Source organism: Nicotiana tabacum, chromosome 12, assembly GCF_000715075.1.
Source record: "Nicotiana tabacum cultivar K326 chromosome 12, ASM71507v2, whole genome shotgun sequence".
Classification (NCBI taxonomy): domain Eukaryota; kingdom Viridiplantae; phylum Streptophyta; class Magnoliopsida; order Solanales; family Solanaceae; genus Nicotiana; species Nicotiana tabacum.
This window is the reverse complement of record NC_134091.1, coordinates 16,807,315-16,828,641: the sequence shown is the minus strand read 5'-3', so window position 1 is coordinate 16,828,641 and position 21,327 is coordinate 16,807,315. Positions and strand designations below refer to the sequence as shown.

Below are 21,327 nucleotides of genomic sequence, written 5' to 3'. Positions count from 1 at the left end.
ACTAGCAAGATATAGTTCTTCTCCTACACGGAGATATTGGAATAGGATTAAGCATATATTGCGATATTTAAAGGGAACTCTTGATATGGGTTTGTTTTATGCTAACAAGGATAGTGCAGATCTTGTTGGTTATGCAAATGCAGGTTATTTATCCGATCCAATAAAGCTAGATCTCAAATCGGGTACATTTTTACACGTGGAGGTACTATCATATCATGGCACTCCACAAAGCAATCTATTGTTGCTACTTCTTCAAATCATACTGAAATAATAGTTATTCATGAAGCAAGTAGGGAATGCGTATGGTTGAGATCAATAATTCATTTTATTCAAGAAAAATATGGTTTGGAATGTGAGAAAAGACCCACAATTTTATACGAAGATAATGCTGCATGCATAGCCCAATTGAAGGGAGGATTTATAAAAGGAGATAGAACGAAGCACATTTCACCAAAATTATTCTACACACACGATCTTCAGAAAAATGGTGATATTGATGTGCAACAAATTCGTTCAAGTGACAATCCGACAGATTTATTCACTAAATCTTTACCAACTTCAACTTTTGAGAAGATGGTATACAAGATTGGAATGCAGAGACTTAAATATTTGAAACAAGATTTTCATCAGGGGGAGTAAAATACGCGATGTACTCTTTTTTCCTTACTAAAGTTTTTTCCCACAGGGTTTTTTCCTAGTAAGGTTTTAATGAGGCACATTATCTTTTAATGAATATCCAAGGGGAGGAGGGGTGTTATAAATATATTATATTATGAATGTTCATTTAGTACTCCGTTGTAAATAAGCTTCCTGAAGAAGCTTATCCATATGAAACTCCGCCGTAAATATGTTTATCTATTTAGTACTCTATTGGAAATAAGACTCGTGAAGAAGCTTATCCTTTCGGTACTCCGTTATGGATAAATATTACCCATGGTAGAAGATTATCTATATCTGGCACAACAACTTAGAGTAGCAGCTTACACAACAGCTTGCAGCAGCAGCTTACACAGCAGCTTCCTTTCTTCTATAAATAGAAGAGAATTCAGTTCATTATGTACATAAGTTTGAATAATATATCAGTTTCTCTCTATACTTGTCTTTATTTTATAACAATACTCTTGTTAACGATACAAGTCGAGGTGCATTCAGAATGTTTTAAGTGCGTGTATAATAATATAATAACAGTACGGTTAATATTTTTTATCAATCATTTATATTTATATCCATCAAATAAATACAAATATAAATATAAATACATACGTATAGTTTGAGTTTAAGACAACAAGTACATTTCTTACGCTTATAAAAAGCTACATCATCCCATGAGTAGTAGTAGATGACAGTACATTTATACTTAAATAAGTTATATTCATTATTTACTTTTTATAGTTATATACCTAAATTATATATTGATTATATATGATTATACACATCTTATATATATATTATAGTCAAGCTATTTTTAGTTTAAGCGATTGAGTGAATGACCAATCGTGTTAATTTTTCTAATTTTTTTCCCCACCAATTTTGGCAAAAACATTAAAAAAATAATAATAATAATAATAAAGCTAGAAAGCATTGGATTTTGTTGTGTTAGGGTACTTTTCCTGAAATTAGCACCATATAGCTGTTCATATAAAAAGGACCCCACTTCCCTTTACAAAATAACTTCATCTCCATCTCATAGCCACCACATAACCCCTTCTCTTCATTCAACAATAAACAATATTCATATCACTATAATTGCCACACAAAACTCTTTTGTATAAGACATTTTAGCCTAAATTCCCAACACCCCCTTCTTCACGTATCTTATCTTCTTCTTTTTTCTTTTTCTCCTCAATCAAAGAAAAACAAGAAAACTTGAAAAAAAGATCCAATATTAGATCTTAGTACTAAATTTATTACCCTTTTAAAACATTTTTAGTCATGGACAAGATGAGAGTCAAAGAAGAATTGAAGCAGCCCAATCAAGAAAGCCAAAAGGCAAAGCAAATACAACAACAACCACCACCGTCCACCACCGCCGCCGGCAGTGCAGCTGCAGCTTCACCACCTTCAGCTTCATCATCTCCATCACATGAATTTTCCTTCACAATTTCCTTTAATGAAAATAATTCAACAAAAACCCCTCTTGATAATAATAAAACAAAGCAAAATATCCCACCATCTTCTTTTGCTATAGATTTAACTCCAGCTGATGATATTTTTTTCCACGGCCATTTACTTCCTCTTCACCTTTTATCCCATCTTCCAGTTTCTCCTCGCTCTTCTACAAATTCCATTGATAGTTCACTTCCCATAAAAGACTCATTAGAAGAAAAGAAAATCCAAAATTCCAAAAACCAAAAAGAATTAGAACATGATGATGATAACTCTTATTATGATCTAAACCATAGCTTTCATCATCCTCATCAAACAAATTCTTTTACTACATCAAAAGATCAAAAACCAAAGTCCAAATCTTTTTCTTTATTTGGATTACCAAAAAGGAAAAAGGAGGAAAAAGAAGACAAGGAAAAACAAAGGAAGCTAAAATTTGATGTGAGTCAAGTCTTGAAAAGGTATATTAGAATGGTGAGACCTTTTTTATCTTTTAGAAGCAGAAAAAATATGCAATTACATAGACAAAGTTATTCTTATTCTGGGAATTTAAGTTTTAGAAGTGGGAAAAATAAGGAAATTAGAGGAATAAAAAGAGGTGCATATTCAGCTCCAGTATCTATGAAAACTTCTCCTACAAATAGTGGTCTACTTGTAGCAACACCAGGTGCTAATTATCATAATTCATCTTCAAGTGATAGTACTATGGAAGAATTACAAGCTGCTATTCAAGCTGCTATTGCTCATTGCAAGAAATCTAGTTCAGTTGAACAGAAAATCAAATGCCAAGAAAATGATTAGGTTATTGAAGTTCACTGGCTCGACTAATACAGATTCGCGTCGCTAAGGATAAAATGCTCCAGAAGTTACCTCTGGTTATAATTCGATCCTACCCCTTGTGGTATTTTTATCCTTTTTATTATTGCTTCTTTCTTGCATACTTAAAAATTGTTTTTTCATGTATCATAATCATGAAGTATATTTGTAAATAAAGTATTGTATTACATGAGTTTAAAATATGAATTATTTATTTATGGTGAATGATTAGCAGGCAACAATGTCTGAATGTTTTTTCATGAGTTCTTTTTCTATAATTTTTTTTATGTATATAGAAGTTAAACTCTTTTTCTATATAGAAGTTAAACTCTTTTACGAAACTGATATCATTTCGTCTGAGTGAGGCTATTAAAAGAATAGCATTGGTCTATTATTGTTTTGAAAGTTTGAATGTTCAAAGTTTGTTATATTAATCGAGTGTCTATCGTCTAGGTAATGCAAATTAACACATAGATTTATCAATAAAATATAGATGTATCGTTTACTAATACCAGTGGTGTTTTTCAGATCACATTTTTCTACAATTTCAATAAACGACATATAATCACTCGATTAGTTTATAAATCTACTAATGTAGAAATCAATGTTTGCGGAAAAAAGAAATAACTATAAATAACGTCACTTTTTTTAATCTTTTTTTTAATTTTCTTCCCATTTGATTCCATTTATTGGAGCTATTGCTCCTTTGGTGACTCGAACCTACAATCCTAAAATTGTACGTGAAAGGTGTTGACCATCGGAGCTAACCCCTCTTATCTTTTTTGATCATTAATGTTTGAACATAATGAGAAAGCTCTGAATTAGGTAATTAATGATTAAAATGACAAATCAGAAGTCATGAAACCTTTTCCATTTTCTCTACTTCATCTGTGCCGACTTTTTCTAGTTCTATTAATGAATACTTTATACATGAGAGATAGGCATTCTAAAGAAGGCCCCCCCCATAAAAACTTAGAGCAATAGATTAGCCATAGATGAGTGAGACATTGTCTATGACTATATAATGTTGGTGTAATAATGGAACACCAAATACAGAGCATGTGTTACATGTAGCTTTCAATGTGTTCATGCACAACTCAACTTTTAAATTTTTCTTCACTCCATTCTTCTTTTTGGTCTTTGACAACTCTTCTTAATTAATGGTGACAACAAGCCCCAAATCCTTGTGCTTTTTAGTCTCTTCCTTTTCGAATCTTTCCATCTCTTTCATGTCATGGCATAGTCTAATAATTTTACATAAAATTTTATGAATGCTATATTGCTATTGTTCAAAAAGAGATAGAAATGTGAATGCTTGTAAATTATTAGTTTAATTGATTAATTACGTCGAACATAGCTTTAGAGGCTCTTATTAGATAAGGCGACAGAATAGAAGTCTCACTGCTAGGTTTTAGTCTTAAGCATGCAGCGGTAGTCATGAATGAATGTTATACTAAATTATCCGCTATTTCATTAGGATAGCACTTGCTTAGTCTTTTTCTAGCTTGATTGCGAGGCATGGTTTGGAAAGTTCAGCGGAAAGATGGTGTATATCCACATTCAAACATATTCCTTTGTAGTTGCCCCCAATGTTTAACATCATATTTCCTCTACCTACATATGAAAAGTAAGCTAGCCGTATTAGTTTATCAACTCACGTTAATGCACCCTCACTTGCGGACTTGTGTACGGTATCACTTGCCTAACAGCTTGACAGACTTACTATCTCATTTCTTATCTTAAAGAAAGAGAAATGAGAGAGAGAGACAAATTAGGAGAACTTCTCCGAAGCAATTCAAGTATCACTTAGGTAGTAGTACGAAACCTTAAGAAAAGGTGATCTACTAGTTGAAAAGGATGCAGTTGAAGTTTTAAATATTTTTTCATATATATTTATGCTAAATCTAAAAAAAGAAGGTAATAAATTCTAGAGGTACTACTCTATACTCGCCTCTGTTTCCATTTACATTTGTCCATTGTCGTCATGATTATTTTGATTTCTCATCCGGTGTCTGGTACCCGTATTGGACCCGACTATATACGAATTCACATGGTGTAGAGCCCCATTTGGGGGGAGCACCCCCTACCAAGAATTTTTTCATATTCAAAACTTGAACCCGAGATCGCTGGTACTGCACCACATCCTTTGGTGGTAAAGATAAGAAAGAATAGCAAACTAGTGGAAGTAGATCTAAAAGAGGTTCTTTACTGGAAAAGACAGTAGACAATAAGAGAGTTTCATCTTGTCAAAAACAATGTTAGGAGCTTTGAAAAAGTAAGGAATAACAATTAGGACCAAATATGCAGTGGGTCACATGAGTTGATGTTTATGGAATTTCTTTCTTTAGTGCAAGTACAACAATAATGTAATGTGGTACTTAGTTTGGTCCAGTTTCACATCCCAACAACTAAGGACACACTGCTTTTTCCTTTGTTAATTTACACCTTCTATGATTATGATCATTAATATGATTTGCTCGTGATGATCTGACCTGGTGAGCAAGTAAAATAAGCAACAAGAATGGTTTACAATCATAAGGTAATTTCCACTGCGAAATTGGATTTTAAAAAATATAATCAAAGGTACAATTGTTTCTAATTGAAAAAAGGTATTAACAAGTTAATATTTTTTAATGAAAAATTTTCAGAAACCACTAATTAACTTCCTACAGCTACCATATATATAATTACTTCCTATAGCTACTATTCAGTTGTTACGGTAGTGTATTCGTTGTATTCGCGTTGCTGTATTCATATCAGGGCAGTCCAGCTGTACGCACATGTATTTGCGTTGTTGTATTCATGAATACAACAGTAAAAAGTGTCTAAAATCAGGACAGTTCAGTTGTACGCGCATATATTCACATGTATTCGCGCCATGTATTCATGAATACAACAACAAAAAGTGCCTAAAATCAGGGCAGTCCAGATGTACGCGCATGTATTCACTTATATTTGCGTCATGTATTCATGAATACAATAACGTCAATCACCTTAAAAATAAGTATGTCCGGCTGTCTAAGAAAGAAGAAAAACATAAATTGCGTATTTCATGCCTTAATTATTTCATGCATCAATGGTAGTATATGCCATAAATATTTATTTTGCTATAAAATATAAAATATAGAAGGTAAAATTTCCTTTTTATTTATTTATCTATACTCTATGTGGGCTTGTAGAGTAAACAAATCATTGAAGCGTATGATATAAAATGAAAAAAAATGAATTAATTGACTATCGAATGAAGCCCTTACCAAGATGACTATGAGTAATTCGGGTGAGTTTATAGTTTTATACTAGCATAAGATCCATGTCAATCTTGCAACCAAATTATTTAACTTTAACTGCGGGAACCTCCAAATAAGCACATAATTTTATACAAGAATCAAAACTCTTAAAGTAAAAATAGTCGACGAATGTATAATATATATATATAATTTATGTGTAATATGTATATAACCATGTATAATATATATAGCGGCTAAAAAAAAGTAAACTATGAATCTGAAATTTATAGTGGCTCACTTATATCTTCAAAACTAGAAACTAAAATCAGTGTCTTTCTTTTATCCAAGAAGTCAGCCATCTTACTTCCAGTACGCGGAAAATTTGGTTCAATTCACAAGTTGTGCACTATATATTAATTTAAATTTGTACCGTATAGCTATTTGTTAAGTAGCAGATTAATTAAGATTTTTCTGAAAAGTGCCTCATTAACCATTTTCCCAAATGTTTTTTCCTACTTTTTGACTGAGGGGCCACATTTCTGAAGATATCATGCAGAAGTTGGATCCGATGCATAGAAACTAAGTAACAAGTAAGGCTTTTAGTTTGGAATTCCAAAGAGTATTAAATGAAAAAGGGTAAAGAAAACAAAAAAGAAAAGATACTTAAATGGGCTCGATAAAGATTTTAGTTATCCTTTTCTCGTGATTGGAAAACCGTGCAACCATACTTGATTTAAGTTCAGTCCTTTTCTTTTCTGACATTCCCAATTGAATGAAGAAGAATTCAAAAAGAGAAAAACAAAAGAGGAACAGATTTTGATGGTCATTTTTTTCTTTTCAGTTTGGTATGATTTCTCGTAGAAATGACACCATGTAGCACTCTAAAGAGTTGTTATTTACGAATTAGTCAATGCGTCTTGGATTTCAATTTTTCAATTCAAAAATATCATTCAATGCGTCTTGGATTTTAATTTTTCAATTCAAAAATATCATGAGTTGTCCTGAAGTTAAAATTTTTTGTTTAAAATTTTAAAACAAAAATAAGTACTAGTCTATGCACTTGCCCCATTTCTTTTTGTTGTTCTACTGGGCTTCAGATGTTGATGTTCCTTTAAATGGGCTGCAGTAACATACAGTCCAACTTGTACAAACAATAAATTACCAATTTCAACTCTTTTAAAACCCATAGTTTATAGTATTAAAAATTGGCCTGGGCTGGAATTTGGAAACTCCGCGTGGGCTAGAGTTTAGAAGACGTTCGAGATTTTAACGTAAATTTTTTATGTGGCGTCCAATTTTACGCTGCTCGTTGAATTTGTACCTATTTTTAAAAAAGAAATTGTAACAGATACCCAATTTTTAGATAATTTTAGATACATACATTTTTCTCTTCTTCTTCGTTGTTGCATTCTTCTTCTTTGTGCTTAGAATTTCTTCTCCTTCTCCTTAGTTGCAAAATGGATTTGTTAAATTCGTTGTTGTTTTGATAATTTGATAATTGAGGTTTGTTCTTTGTGATATTTGAAAGTTATGTTTCAAATTTGAGCTCATTTGGAGTAGATTTAGGCATTGAATCGTGTGTTGGATTGTTGAAATTCGAATAACAAGTTTATGATTTGGAACTTAAGATTCAAAATCTAAAGTTGGATAGGAGATTAAAGTACTTAAGATTCGAATTTCTGAAGTTGCATTTGAGAGATAGAAGAACTTGAGATTTGATTTTTGAAGCTGCAATGAAGAGCCTGAACTACTTAAGATTCGAATTTTCGAAATTGCATTTGAAAGATAGAAGAACTTCAAATTTGATTTTCTGAAATTGCATTGAAGAGGTTGAACTACTTCATATTCGAGTGAGTACACTTTGCAAATTTTTGTGCAATGCGGGTATAACTTCAATGGTGACATCAAAAATGGGTATATATGAAAATGCCCCGCTTTTTACATATTTTGCCGGTCGATTGAAACTAATTACAGCTGCTACAAATATACATAAAATATATACTGATATATATATATATATATATATATATATATATATATATATATTCTGCTATTGTTTTGACTTTTGGGGAGCGTCTATATTGTGTAGATTTCCCGAAAAGAACTCCTAGTTATTCGACTATTTTGTTTCAACTCTTAATGAATTTCAAGAAATTTGTAAGTTTTTGCCTTAATGGGATATCCGAGACCAAATGAATGAAACCTGTTTATAGGAAAAATGACACTGTATAGCCGCTTCTCAAAATAATATATATATATATATATATATATATATATATATATATATATATATATATATTTTATGTACTGAATATATTTTTCGACTATCGAATTTAAATAGTTTCTCGCGGGCTAAAAGTGAAAACCCCATTTAAATACTGTGCTGAGTTAGTGAGAGTGACCTTTTGCAAAGTACATTGTGTTAAGTTGTAAGAGCATTCTTAAAACAAGATTACTCTTAATCATTATGCCAAAGTATAAGCTTTAGATTTGGTCAACGATAAATTTATCAAGTAAAACTAATGAAAGTCACGCATTGGTCTAGAAAATGAGATGTTGTCTTGACAATCCTCACTTAATCAATTGAGTTAGACCCAAAAATTATTTTTATTACGGTTATAATCTTTAGTTAAATGATCGTTTATTTTGTCTCTAATTAATTTATCTAATAGTCTTAATTATTTATGTTGAATTAAACTTGTATTCATAAAATCGCATACAAATTTAATTGTTATTCAATTTTGGGGTAAACAATATTTCCCAAAAATTAGGAACTGAAGTCCGAATTTATTTAAAAAATTGGCATAACTGAACCCTACTTATTTTAATTGGATGGAATAGTTTAAAGAAAAGGAAAATAAATACAGCAGAGAATTTTAAGACACAAATTGAAGTCTCCCAACTAACTCAGAGTTAGGGGTGTCAATGGATATTTGAAAACCGACTAAACCTGATACGGGCTATAAAAGTGAAAAAAGTCCTTATATTATTTTAATTGGATAGAATAGTTAAAAGAAAAGGAAAATAAATACGGCAGAGAATTTTAAGCCCCAAATTGAAGTCTCCCAACTAATTCAGGGTCCCTCATTGAATTCAAAACTGACGTGTCACTGTCACATGTAGAAATCTTTTTTTGCTTCTCCAAATGTTGTAAATCCTGCAAAAATATCAATCAATTACTAGTACTAGTACTATATACCAAATATTAACGTTGTATTTCCTGTTCAGTGTCTTCTCAGGTAAGTTCATCTTGTCTTTACAGAAAAACCCTTTTGATTTCACACTGTAATTTTATTCTTCATTGATTACTTACACGTTATATACGTGTATTCATTTACGTAAATACAGGTCAGGCAGTATATAATTATAAGTAATAAAGTTTTAGACACAAATGGCGGTGTCGTTTTATTGGACTGTGTCAAATGATTATAACAGAAGCACATTCGGATCATATTAAAAAGAATATACTTTTTTTCAGCCAACTGTTCTTCAACTTATAGTCTTGGCGGTTATTGGTTCTGAACTATGATTTCTTTTCTATTTTATATTTCTTTTTTTGGTTTTCTTGATTTGGGACCCTAATCAGCTCAACACTGAATTTTGAGCTGGGTTCAGTTTCTGATACCATTTTATTACTGTTTTTTTCGTTTGATTTGCTGGGTATTCAGCAAATTTTGTGTATTGTTGTAGTGTATGTGTATCCCCTTTTAGTTTTCTTCTTCTTTTTGTCTGTCTTTTTTCCAACAAAGACAGATTCTTTTCTTGATCTGTCTTTGAATTTTGATCAATTATTGTTCTTTGATCCTTTTCTTGAAAATTCAAATAAGCCGGGGACAATAAAAATTGGGGAAACTATTAAAAATTGGATCTTTGTGGGAAATATTTGGAAATTAATGGATGTGATGAGTGAAATGTAGCAATTAAGCTTAAAAATTTACAATCTTGATGAATTGGGGTTGTGATTTGTGATGTGGCAATAAGACTGTGTTAAGTGGAAGCTTTGGCAGATATTCGTATTATTTTTAAAAATGAATACTATGGGGAGGATAGGTAGCTACATTGGGAGAGGAGTAAGTAGTGTTTCTGGGACTTTCCATCCATTTGGTGGTGCTGTAGATATCATAGTGGTGGAGCAACCAGATGGTAGTTTTAAATCCTCTCCTTGGTATGTTCGGTTTGGGAAGTTTCAAGGGGTTTTGAAGGCGAAAGAAAAGGTGGTTCATATAACTGTCAATGGCGTTGAAGCGGGATTTCATATGTATTTAGATAATAGAGGACAAGCTTTCTTTCTAAAGGAGTTGGATATAGAAGATGGAGGAGACTCTTTATTTTCTTCTTCATCCTCGGGTGAGGATACTGATGGGCAAACGAGTAGTAAGCCGCCAACAAAATCAAAGAGTTGCAATTATGATGCTGTTGACTCTATTTCAGTTACTCAGATTAATGTGAGCGGTGAGGATGTCTTGGTGAGGGCTAATTCCCGAAAACCTGGGATTTTAGGCAGGGTTTTTGGGAGGAAGTCGATGAAGAGTTACAGGCCTCTCGAGGAAGACACTAATGCCAGTGTTATCAGGGCAGACTCGTTGGAGTGTGCTGAAATGGCAGCTGATCTGTTAGAAATGAAGTGGTCTACTAATCTTACCCCCAAGAGATACAGTAGAGATTACGCCACACGAATTTCTGTCGAAGATACATCACAGGGTGTTAAAGATGAGTACTTGCAAATTAATGACACAAAAAGTGATATGAGTTTTCCGTCACATGATAACAAGTTAGACAATCTTGATTTCCGTGAGTCTGCTCGTGAGAAGGATGATGGTAATCAACTGATCTTTCAGGCTCTAGAGAAGTCTGTCAAGAAATCTAGTAAACATGTGTTATTTTCAGCATCTGAGAATGCTGCAAGAGTGTCAACTGTTGTCCAAGGTGGCGAACATTATAGTGGTGAAGAAAGCTTAAAGAGTTCTTATGACGGTGGTGACCTAGGCATAGTTAATGCTGATCATGATGCCAAGGGTATTACATTTATATCTGAGGTTTCAAATTCCAGTTCACAAGTTGTGAACTCCGCTGAGCTTGAGAGACACGATTCTTTTGCAACTAACCATCTTTCAGAGGAGGAAAATGAAACTGCTGCGGTCCAATCTTTTTCCTATTGTGAAACTGAAGAGAACTCAACAGCAGTGCTAGATGTTTCAATTGAACAAGTTACTCAAAACTTGTGTGCTTCTCGTGATCTAGAAGCTTGTATGCATCCCCAAACGCTTCTCGGTGTGAATGATTTAATGGCAGTGGGGAACTCTCAACCAGAAGAGGATTTATTAGTTGAAAAGGATTCTTCAAATGTTCAAGGATTTGAAAAAAATGAAAACTGTTTCAAGGATTTAACCAACAAAATCTGTGCAAACTCAACCACTCATTTTTTAGTCTGTGAGAGTGGCTCATTGAATAGCTCTGCTGCGGAAGCAGATTTTGGGTGGATTTTGCCTATGTCTTCTTCAGAAGCTCTTGGTGATCCTCATGAATCTAGCGGCAGTTTGGTCCCACTTACTGTTCCTTCATCAGAAAGCTTGGAGGAACAGCAGCTTCTCTTTGGTGACATTGATGGTTGTGGTGACACGGTTGCCAGATACGCAGAGTCCATTTCTTTAGATTATAAGGAAAAAGACTATCTAGTCCCAAAGAATGAGCCTGGTCCTGCTCTGGAAAAGTCTATCCAACGTGATCCGCCATTTGTTGCAGATGGAAGAAAACTCAAAACTGTATCAAGCAACGTTGACATTCCTGTAGTAGTTCAGGATAACGAAGTTATGCGGATGAGCAGATCTCTACCCAATATGTGGTCTCCTGATAATGATATGCCTTCTAACCCCGATGACCTAAACTCATCAATTGTACTACAGACAACAGAAGTTGCTGAGGTCGCAGAGGAGGTGCAAAATATTTCAGCCACTCCAAAAATTGGTAAAAGAATATTTAAATGTGCACCTTTTTTTAAATCATTTTGAAGCTTATTATAATGCTTTTTCTACTCTTTACTCGTGTACTATGTGTATTAGTTTGAGTTTCAGATAATTTTCTCATTTCTCCGGTGAAACTGTGATTTTACCTTGAGACACTTGAAGTGTATTTTTGTTTTAGATCGCCTGAGTGGTTATGCCTCTTTGCTGGACCAATAAATTAGGAAAGATAATTATTGACGAGTTTAATTGAATCTTTACAGAAAGAGATGCCAGATCCAATAATTTATCGAGTGGGAACTGGAGATCATGGTCTTTTTCTTATAAGAGATCAAAAAGCCAGAAAAGTTCTGGCTCATCCGTGGATGAAGATGTAAACTCTGATGCTAAAAGTATTTCAAATAACACAGGTGGTGTCAGAGAAAAAGATGTGCCCAGGTCAAGGATTTCTAAGAAGAAAATAATGTTAACCACTCCAACATCTGAACAGCTGGCCACTTTGAATCTGAAGGAAGGAAAGAATATAGTTGTATTCACGTTTTCGACTGCGATGCTGGGAACACAGCAGGTCATTTGCTTGGACTTTTATTTACATCCCCCTTTTGTGTTTGAGCACGTTCAAGAAACTTTACATCTATCTTTCTGTGTGCAAACGCTTCCATGCTTATAATTTGTCCTAGATGCATACTTCACAGGTTGATGCACGTATATATTTGTGGAGATGGGACTCAAAGATTGTTATATCTGATGTTGATGGAACAATTACTAGGTAATTGATTCATTTCTACTATAGATTTTGAATGGATGCCTCAGTGTTTATTATTCAATATCTATTTGTACAGGTCAGATATGCCAACCTTTTTCTGTTACAAAAATCTGGCTTATCCTTTTTTTTGGATAAGTAGGAATCGTCTTGTCCGATCATCAACTTTAGCAATTACATTTTTAGCCGTAAATTGCTTTCTACATGTGGTTAACTTTGTAATTCACTTCCATGTCCTACAATCTAAGCATTGGATGTGATATGTTCTCAATTGATGAGCCTTAACATGATGCACCTGGAACTGTTGAAAATTCCACAAGCCGAGGACTCACCCTTCCCCATAGATTGTCATAAACCAGATTTAAGAATAGAGTTCAATTTATAATTTATTGTAGAGAAAAACGGTCAAAAGTTAGATATGAAGTGGACGTTTAGGTACGAGTGAGATTTTATCTTTTAAAAAGGGAACCTTCAAGATGGAATTTGGAAAACAAATTTGGAAACTTCTTCCAAATTCTCCCTTAACTGTGTACCAAAATTGTTTTTGATCGGTAATACATAAGTGTATTGTAACTAGAAATCAATTCAAACTTCTGACAGAGAATCAATGCTGAGAAAACTGCTGAACATTCATGTAACAACGCCCATACTTTACACCATCTGACCTTGAAACATTCTACTGGAAAATAGAGATTGTTTGGTGGTGCAGCCTGAAGTGTATGGTTATCAGAAAGAAGGAAATGAAGGATCTGATACTTATTTACTGTACTCCAGTAGGAATGCAATTTAGCTGAGTTCAAGCAAATAATTGATAAGTTTGGCATGCCTCCTGACTTTTAGATCAGCTAGATTGAGCCGTAGAATTTTTTGATTGAGATTCTATGTTGTGTCTTTCCATCAAAACATGGAATATCAACAGAAAAAACCTGTCATTTCTAGCAAATTTTCCCTCCCTTGTCTTTTGTTTTGTTCTGCCCTCACTTCTACTAATTCATAAGTGTTACTTTTTAAAGGCGGAAAAATTACAACTCTTCTTGGTTGAGTCATTCTTTATCTGGAAATATCTATAAACTGAGACGATATATTGAAACAAGTGGAAGTTGGTTTACATTTTTCAACTTGTTCGATCAGATCTCTAGGGTCCAAACTTTGTTATGCTGGTTTTCTTTTCTCCTCTTCAAACTTCTGTTGGGTCCACTCTTTGGTTCCTTAGCGAACAAGAAGAGTAGACTTCTATCTGAGCTGATTGATATATGACAAACACTATAAATGTTTTATATAACAAAGGTAATATCCCCTCCTTTTCCCTGTGCGTCTTTGATGTGATATTTTTCTCAATTAAACAGATCTGATGTTCTAGGGCAGTTCATGCCTTTGGTTGGGATGGACTGGTCACAGACAGGCGTTGCACATCTTTTTTCGGCTATCAAGGTCCGTATACTTCATTTGTTTTCTCTTCTCCCCTTTTCTTGAGGTTTATTCAGACTAAGTGTGAGAAGGTATTCTGCCACTTCTGTAGTTCTGGCAAGTAATCTGTCATTAGATCCCGGATTTTACTTTAAGAATGTTCGTCTTATATATTGTGAATATGTTTTCTGCCCTTTTTCCTCTGTTTGCTCAGGCTCGAAATGTTTCTATACTTCTTCTATGTAAATAAAACAATTTGTCACTCATTATAGGATAAGAGTGCATAATCACTAGACAATCCTCTTTGCTGCAGGAGAATGGATATCATTTGCTTTTCCTAAGTGCACGTGCTATTTCACAGGCCTATCTCACTAGACAATTCCTGTTTAAACTTATGCAGGTAGTTTGATGAAAAGAAAATTTGGCTCAAGTAATCACTTATTTTCTCCTCATCCACTAATTTGACTTCATTTTTTTAAAATAATTTCAGAATGGGAAGGGATTACCGGAAGGACCAGTTCTTACATCTCCTGATGGAATTTTCCCTTCTCTATTTCGAGAAGGTCACCCGTTATTCCTTTCTTTATATTGTGAAGAGTTTGTTTTTCTTTGCTCCAAACTATGCATCCCATTGAGTTGCAAATATAATGTTTTCCATATTCTTATGAATCATGATTATTAGAATTAAACAAACCCATCCATTATCACCTGGGTAGACTAAAAATAAGACCATGTTGTACTTTCTATCCTATGTATTATTTTTATTGGGGATGCTGGTAGAGCATTGAAGTAGAAGTAAGCTGTTGTTGCTTACTGTTTGCTTCCTCTCCTCTTTGATGAGCATATTTGCACCGTAACCCCACTCTTGCTACCCCACGTTTCTGAAAAGCATTTCCTTACTGGCAGAGTGCTCACATTGCTGCTCCCACTTTTATATGATTTTTTATTTAAGTGCATTTAAAGAGGGAATATATTCAAGAAGTAACAACTATTTTATTGGAATTATCTACTCCAGTGAACATGATATGATGCCTGAAAGTTATATGCTATCAATTGTTAGATATTTTCTGATTTTTCTTGCACTTTTTTATGTCCTTTTTTAGTTCTTTAGTTGTTTTTGCGATTTTTAACTATCCTACCATTGACAATTACCTCTATGGCTCTGTGATAAAAAGGAATGATAGTTGTTATTTCTGGCAAACGTGCCTCAAACTGTATTAGTAATAACATGCATTTAGAATGCAAAAGGCATTATTGGTTCAGTCGCTGCTGGTTTCATGCAAAACGCATTATTGGTTCACTGGCTGCTGTTTCATGTTTTTGCTACAGCATGAACTTAAAATGTGAAAGAAGCTATTTTCTTCGGCATTGCAACTTTAACCTCCATGCTTGCAGCATGTCTTGATTGAGTAACTAAATATTAAGTAATTCCTTCGAGAAACTAAAAATGCTCCAAATGTTGCTAATATTATGATTGAGATATGCATCTACCCTTTTACCTTTTGCAGTGGTTAGAAGAGTTCCTCATGAATTCAAAATCGCTTGCTTAGAGGTCAGTTTCTTGATTCAGACATGCTTCCTTTTTTTCTTAATAGAACTTTTAGCTTATTAAGCAAACAAATTTTTGTACGTCTTCCAAAGCCATGGGGCTAGGGAGGCTCTCAGACTTTTGCTTCGATGATCTGCATTTGGTAGAGTGCTTTTGTCTTTTTACTGAATTAATGACGACTTAATTCTATGTTTAGTCCAATCTTTTTTTTCTAGCTTAAGGGAGTTTTAACATGTAAACGTAATACAATCCGAGTAAGAGAAATAGATGGGTATTTAGTGCTTTTGAATTTTGATGCACGAAGACTCACTCTTTACACTAGCAGATTTCCAAATGCTCAAAATGTCTAAACCAGTTGGTTGATACACTGAGATTTGGTCACTGTTTAACTGATCTTACTGCTGTTTAAGGTGATGAGAAATTGGGTTGTTTGGGGTGCCGCACTTAAAATATGGCTGTGCAGAAACATCAAAATGTATTTATTGAAATAAATTGCAAGATGGATATAATAGCTGTTGCTTCCAAACGCACACGCAAGTATACGTGGACAGGTAATATAAGATTGTAAGTCAAGATATCTTACCCACAGGGACTTGTGATTAACTATCAACTAAATTAAACTAAGACAATTAATCTATTCAAGCGATTTTCTAAAGATTATTAACTACAACTAATCTAGAATAGCAAACTAAGAGATTAAAGTAAACAATTTGGCGACAATATTCTAGAGCTATAGGTTAGCTAACAATCCCGTTGAGTTTTCTACCTAAATTGTCTAATTAATTTATCTAGTTTATTGATTGACAGGGTTAATATTACTCGTAGCCTTCTCCCGAAGTACTAATCGCCTATTCAAGCTAACCTAACGCCTATATTCCTATGGAATTAGGATTAACAAGAACGCATTAATAATTCCTGTATAGTAACCAAGTAAGGCGATTAGGTATATTCCTTTCCTAACCGCAAATCCGTTCCCGATGCTCAGGTTAAAGATCTTTCTCTACTCAATCTTATATGCAATCTAGAATTCCCTCTCCCGAGTTTAATCCTAGATTCGTAGATAGTATTTAATTGGTGATCAAGCAATCAAATAATTAAGCCCAAGATTGAATAAATAAACCAATATGATAAAATAATAAGAACAATTCAAGCTTCAAACTACAACGTTCATGTAGCACCCACAACTCTAGAACTAATGAACTATAAAGTTAAAGGAAGAGAAGAGAAAGAAAAAATTGAGAATCCTTGCTCCCGAGTGTTCCGTGCGTGTTCTTCCCTCTCAAAGTGGCGTCTCCACTCTCAAAAATATGTTCTCCCCCTCCAAAATAGGTTTAGACTTGCTTTTATACAAGTTGGGGGCGTCTTGGGTCGAAATAACCTTGTCCCGGGCGAAGTAGGACAACTTCCCGTCAACATACTTTAAGCCGAATATCAATAGCTAATAAGAGAAAACATGAAACTTTGGGAAACATCTTTTACCATAAACGCAAGAAAGGTTTTCTTTCTTTTTCTTTTCCTGTATTTTGTTTTATTTTTCTGTTTATCATGGGTTTTCTATGGGAATAATAAAGTATGCAAATTCTTGAGGTCAAGGAGTATCTAAATTACTGTCTCTGCAGAAGATATATTTACTAACTTTGAGCAATTTCTCTTATATCTATGGCAAGAATTGCAGATTGATAACCTGTTAACTTTCAAGTTTGCAGGATGTAAAAGCATTGTTCCCTCCTGATAGGAATCCCTTTCCCTTCTATGCTGGTTTTGGAAACAGACTCACGGATGAGATCAGCTACCTCAAGGTTGGAATACCTAAAGGGAAAATCTTTACCATCAATCCAAAGGTATGTAGTCAACTGTTACTGTCAACTGTTGCAGATAACTCTTAAAGAACGTTTCTGATGACATTTTTTATAATCTACAGGGTCAAATTGTTGTAAATCGCCACATAGATACAAAATCATATACCTCTCTTCATTGTCTTGTCAATGGCATGTTTCCAGCCATGTCCTCATGTGAGCAGGTTGGATTTTTTCCTCTATGAATGATTATTAGCTGGTTAATCATGTGATAGAGTAAAGAGCAGTATGTGATCTGTTCCTTCAATTTTTTCTCATCTGCAAAGAGATGTAGGATGTAATTAGATTTCTTGAAGTGGAGTATCAGAGTCACTTTCGTCGTGATGTTCACTTTAACGACTCATCATCTTGTTCAGTCATGAACAAGGTTTTCTTTATTTAGAGACTTAAAACTTTTTCTAAAGTTATAGTAGATTCGCTACACTCAAGTTCTCTTCCTTGTCTTCCGTGGAAGCTGAAACTTCTGCACTTGTCATCATTCTGTTTCAAAAGAATGTCTGTTGTGCAAGGTCCGGCAGTGAAGTAGCAGCCATTTGGTGTGCCCCTCTCTGCAGCGTTGCTGTAGTAGTGTTTTTTTCTTCTTTGCTGATTATTACTATTATCGAGGTTGGGATTGAGGCATAGTTGGTGTATCATCGTTATCTTTATTCTGTTGGATGACACCTACTTTTAAGCGTGTCCCCTTCTTGAACACTCTGTCTATGAAACGGGGGTTGGACAAAATTCTTTTTCGATAATTGAACCAATCTTAGAAAGCTAAAAGGTAAAACTTTAGGAATGTCCTTTGGCTGGAAAGTTTTTATGGCCAACATGAAAAGTCTAATAGTTAATGAATTGGAAGAAGTAATTGGTTGCATTGTTTTGCAGGTTATGGAGCCTAATAGTGCTGAAATTTGAAATCTTATTTTAGAAAGTTAAAACCATGTTACGGAGTAAAGAAAATTGAAGTAAAGAGCTTTGAACCTCAGTCCTTTTCGCTTGGCCGGACATGTTTTTGTTATTGTACTTAAAAAATCAGAATCAAATAAGGGATACCTAGCTTATCCTGGATAGCAAAAATACCAACATTTTCAGTTGAAGCTACACTATTTTTTCGATGTTAATGTTAAGAGTATCCCACACCACATTGGTTGTGGGAGTAGGTTGTGTCCTTGCATGGTTTTGGAAAAATCTCATCATACGAACTAGCTTTTGCGGTTGAATTAGGTTCAAAGTTAATTTTCTTAACATGATATGACAACCAGACCCGTCATTGTTGTTGTGTTTTCCAATGTTGTGGCCCTTCAATTACGTTACTCATGTTCAAGATGTCTAGTGCTGGGTGTGCGGAGGTGTTACAATATCCCAATTGAGGAAAGTTTTTATTGTTCCTTTTTGTGTGTAAATGTTAAATTAGATGGCAGCTTGTTGAAGAAGTAATTAAGTAAATAAAAGTATGCTATTTGTAATAGCTTAAGCTTTTAGATCAGAAAGTCGCACACTTCAAAATAGCTTAATCAAAGTGTTGCTTGATTGTATCCCGTATTCTCTTGGAATATGAGTTCTTCGGTGCTATATGTCTGATATACATCCAATGCTGACTGAAAAGCAAAACCTTACTCTTGCCCAACAATTTTCGGTTTTCTTCAGGAAGATTTTAATTCGTGGAATTTCTGGAGATTTCCACCTATTGATTGAAAATTAGCAGTCCATCCTAAACTATTTTTTAAGATTCAAGGGTGGTACTCCCACGGCCACGGAAAGATTCAGGTAACTATTGTTTATGCTTTAACTTAAAATTTATTCTTGTTTCTAAGCGATAGCCTGTCTGCATGCTAAAGATATCATTTACCAAAGACAGAGAACTGAAATTACAGGATTTTGTTTGCCAAGACATAAGAGTAGATTCAGTACTCAATCTGTGGTCTAATGTATATGCTTTTACTTTTACTTTTACTTTTTCTTTTACTTTTTCTTTTGCAGCAAAAGGCTAGAGTCAATACTATAAATAGCTAGCATGTGCTTGACCGAACATACAGACAAGCTCCTTGTAACTGTATATTTTGTACACTCATCCTGGAGGAAGAAAATCGTATACTCAATTTTCCGATATTGTACTCATCGATCATAGGCTTGTCGATTTGCTTGGACATAACATGTATATACATAATTATGGGAGGAAAATACAAACAGGTTCCACGCTTCAGGATGAGGTGAACTTTGTAAATTGTTGTAGTATTATATGTTCTTGAGAAGGTGTAGATTTTGTAGTAGTTCAGTCATTTATATATACATTAGCTTATAATGAACAGAACTGTTATAGCAAAGTGTTATTGATATGAAAAGCTGTTTTTAGCCTGTGATAGTTCGTTGACTGTAGAGCGTGATACTAATGATGCATACATATTTGAATTGTGAACGAGACATATGAGTATATTGGACCTGCATTTGAAGTAATTTTTTTGTATGAAGGCTTTAAGTACTGGATTTAGTACTTGAAGCTGTTTAAATTTACGGCGAAGGGCCAAATATATTCCTGTACTTTCGAAAATGGTCTAAAAATATTTCTCGTTATACTATTGGGCTATATATACTTTTCCCGTCATACTTTGGAACAAATATACCCTTATTTTGGATCGAACGCCACGTGTTAGCACCAGATGAAAACGATCCATTTTTTATTTTACCCGATCCGTTTTAAAAAACCCATCACCCGATCCGTTTTAAAATTCAGTTTTTTTAAAGCATATATTTTGTAAAAATTGGAATTTATTTTTGTAAAAACTGAAAGAAAAAAAAAAGGAATTTGCAAAATATATATATTTTTAAGTCTTTTCAGTTTTTTTTAAGTATTTTTTTTGTAAAAATTGAAAAAAAAATAAAAAGAATTTGCAAAATATATATTTTTAAGTCTTTTCAGTTTTTTTAAAGTATTTTTTTTGTAAAACCTGAAAAAAAATATGTTTTTTAAAAACTAAAAAAAAAAGACTCTCCTAAAGCAGTGGACTACATATGCATTAGTTTTAAAAAAATAAAAATATTTTGTAATTATTTATTTTTTTCAGTTTTTACAAAAAAAAAACTTTAAAAATGCTTTAAAAACTGTAAAATATATATTTTACAAATTTCTTTCTTTTTTTTCTCCAGTTTTTACAGAATATATATTTTTCAGTTTTTAAAGCATTTTTAATTTTTTTTAATTTTTTTTTTCATTTTTTACAAAACAAATACTTTAAAAAAACTGAAAAGACTTAAAAATATATATTTTGCAAATTCCCTTTCTTTTTAAAAAAAAAATTTTACAAAAAAAAATTCCACTTTTTACAAAATATATGCTTTAAAAAAATTGAATTTTAAAACGGGTCGGGTGATGAGTTTTTTAAAACGGATCGGGTAAAAAAAAAAATGGGTCGTTTTCATCTAGTGCTGACACGTGGCACTCCATCCAAAATAAGAGTATATTTGTTCCAAAATATGACGGGAAGAGTATATATAGCTCAATAATATAACGATGGTATTTTAGACCATTTTCGAAAATACAAAGGTTTATTTGGCTTTTCACCGTTAAATTTAATACTTTCTCCTGGACCCCGCGCAACGCGGAAACTTAGTGCACCAGGATTTTTTTTTTTTTTTTTTTTTGGGGGTAGTACGAGTTAGAGTT

General features: G+C 33.5%; 2 protein-coding genes across 5 annotated transcripts; both read left to right on the top strand.

Moving 5' to 3' along the window:
* Nucleotides 1-1,686: 1,686 nt before the first annotated feature.
* Nucleotides 1,687-3,181, top strand: LOC107808346 (BRI1 kinase inhibitor 1-like). Its single transcript, XM_016632859.2, has one exon. It carries the CDS (start codon nucleotides 1,933-1,935, stop codon nucleotides 2,905-2,907), a length of 975 nt encoding a protein of 324 aa, XP_016488345.1. The 5' UTR covers nucleotides 1,687-1,932; the 3' UTR covers nucleotides 2,908-3,181.
* Nucleotides 3,182-9,319: 6,138 nt separating this feature from the next.
* On the top strand, nucleotides 9,320-20,021 carry LOC107808338 (phosphatidate phosphatase PAH2). 4 transcript variants are annotated; one of them, XM_016632846.2, is made up of 11 exons: nucleotides 9,320-12,113; nucleotides 12,373-12,677; nucleotides 12,805-12,878; nucleotides 14,219-14,303; nucleotides 14,593-14,679; nucleotides 14,770-14,842; nucleotides 15,788-15,831; nucleotides 17,535-17,669; nucleotides 17,750-17,848; nucleotides 19,314-19,433; nucleotides 19,647-20,021. In XM_016632846.2, the coding sequence occupies exons 1-10, from the start codon at nucleotides 10,178-10,180 to the stop codon at nucleotides 19,359-19,361; spliced, it is 2,886 nt and encodes a 961-aa protein (XP_016488332.2). In that variant the 5' UTR covers nucleotides 9,320-10,177; the 3' UTR covers nucleotides 19,362-19,433; nucleotides 19,647-20,021. The 4 variants fall into 4 exon arrangements, with proteins under 4 accessions (XP_016488332.2, XP_016488335.2, XP_075082295.1 ...); XM_016632849.2 differs by having other exon boundaries at nucleotides 17,528-17,669; XM_075226194.1 differs by lacking the exons at nucleotides 14,593-14,679; nucleotides 14,770-14,842.
* Nucleotides 20,022-21,327: the final 1,306 nt, after the last annotated feature.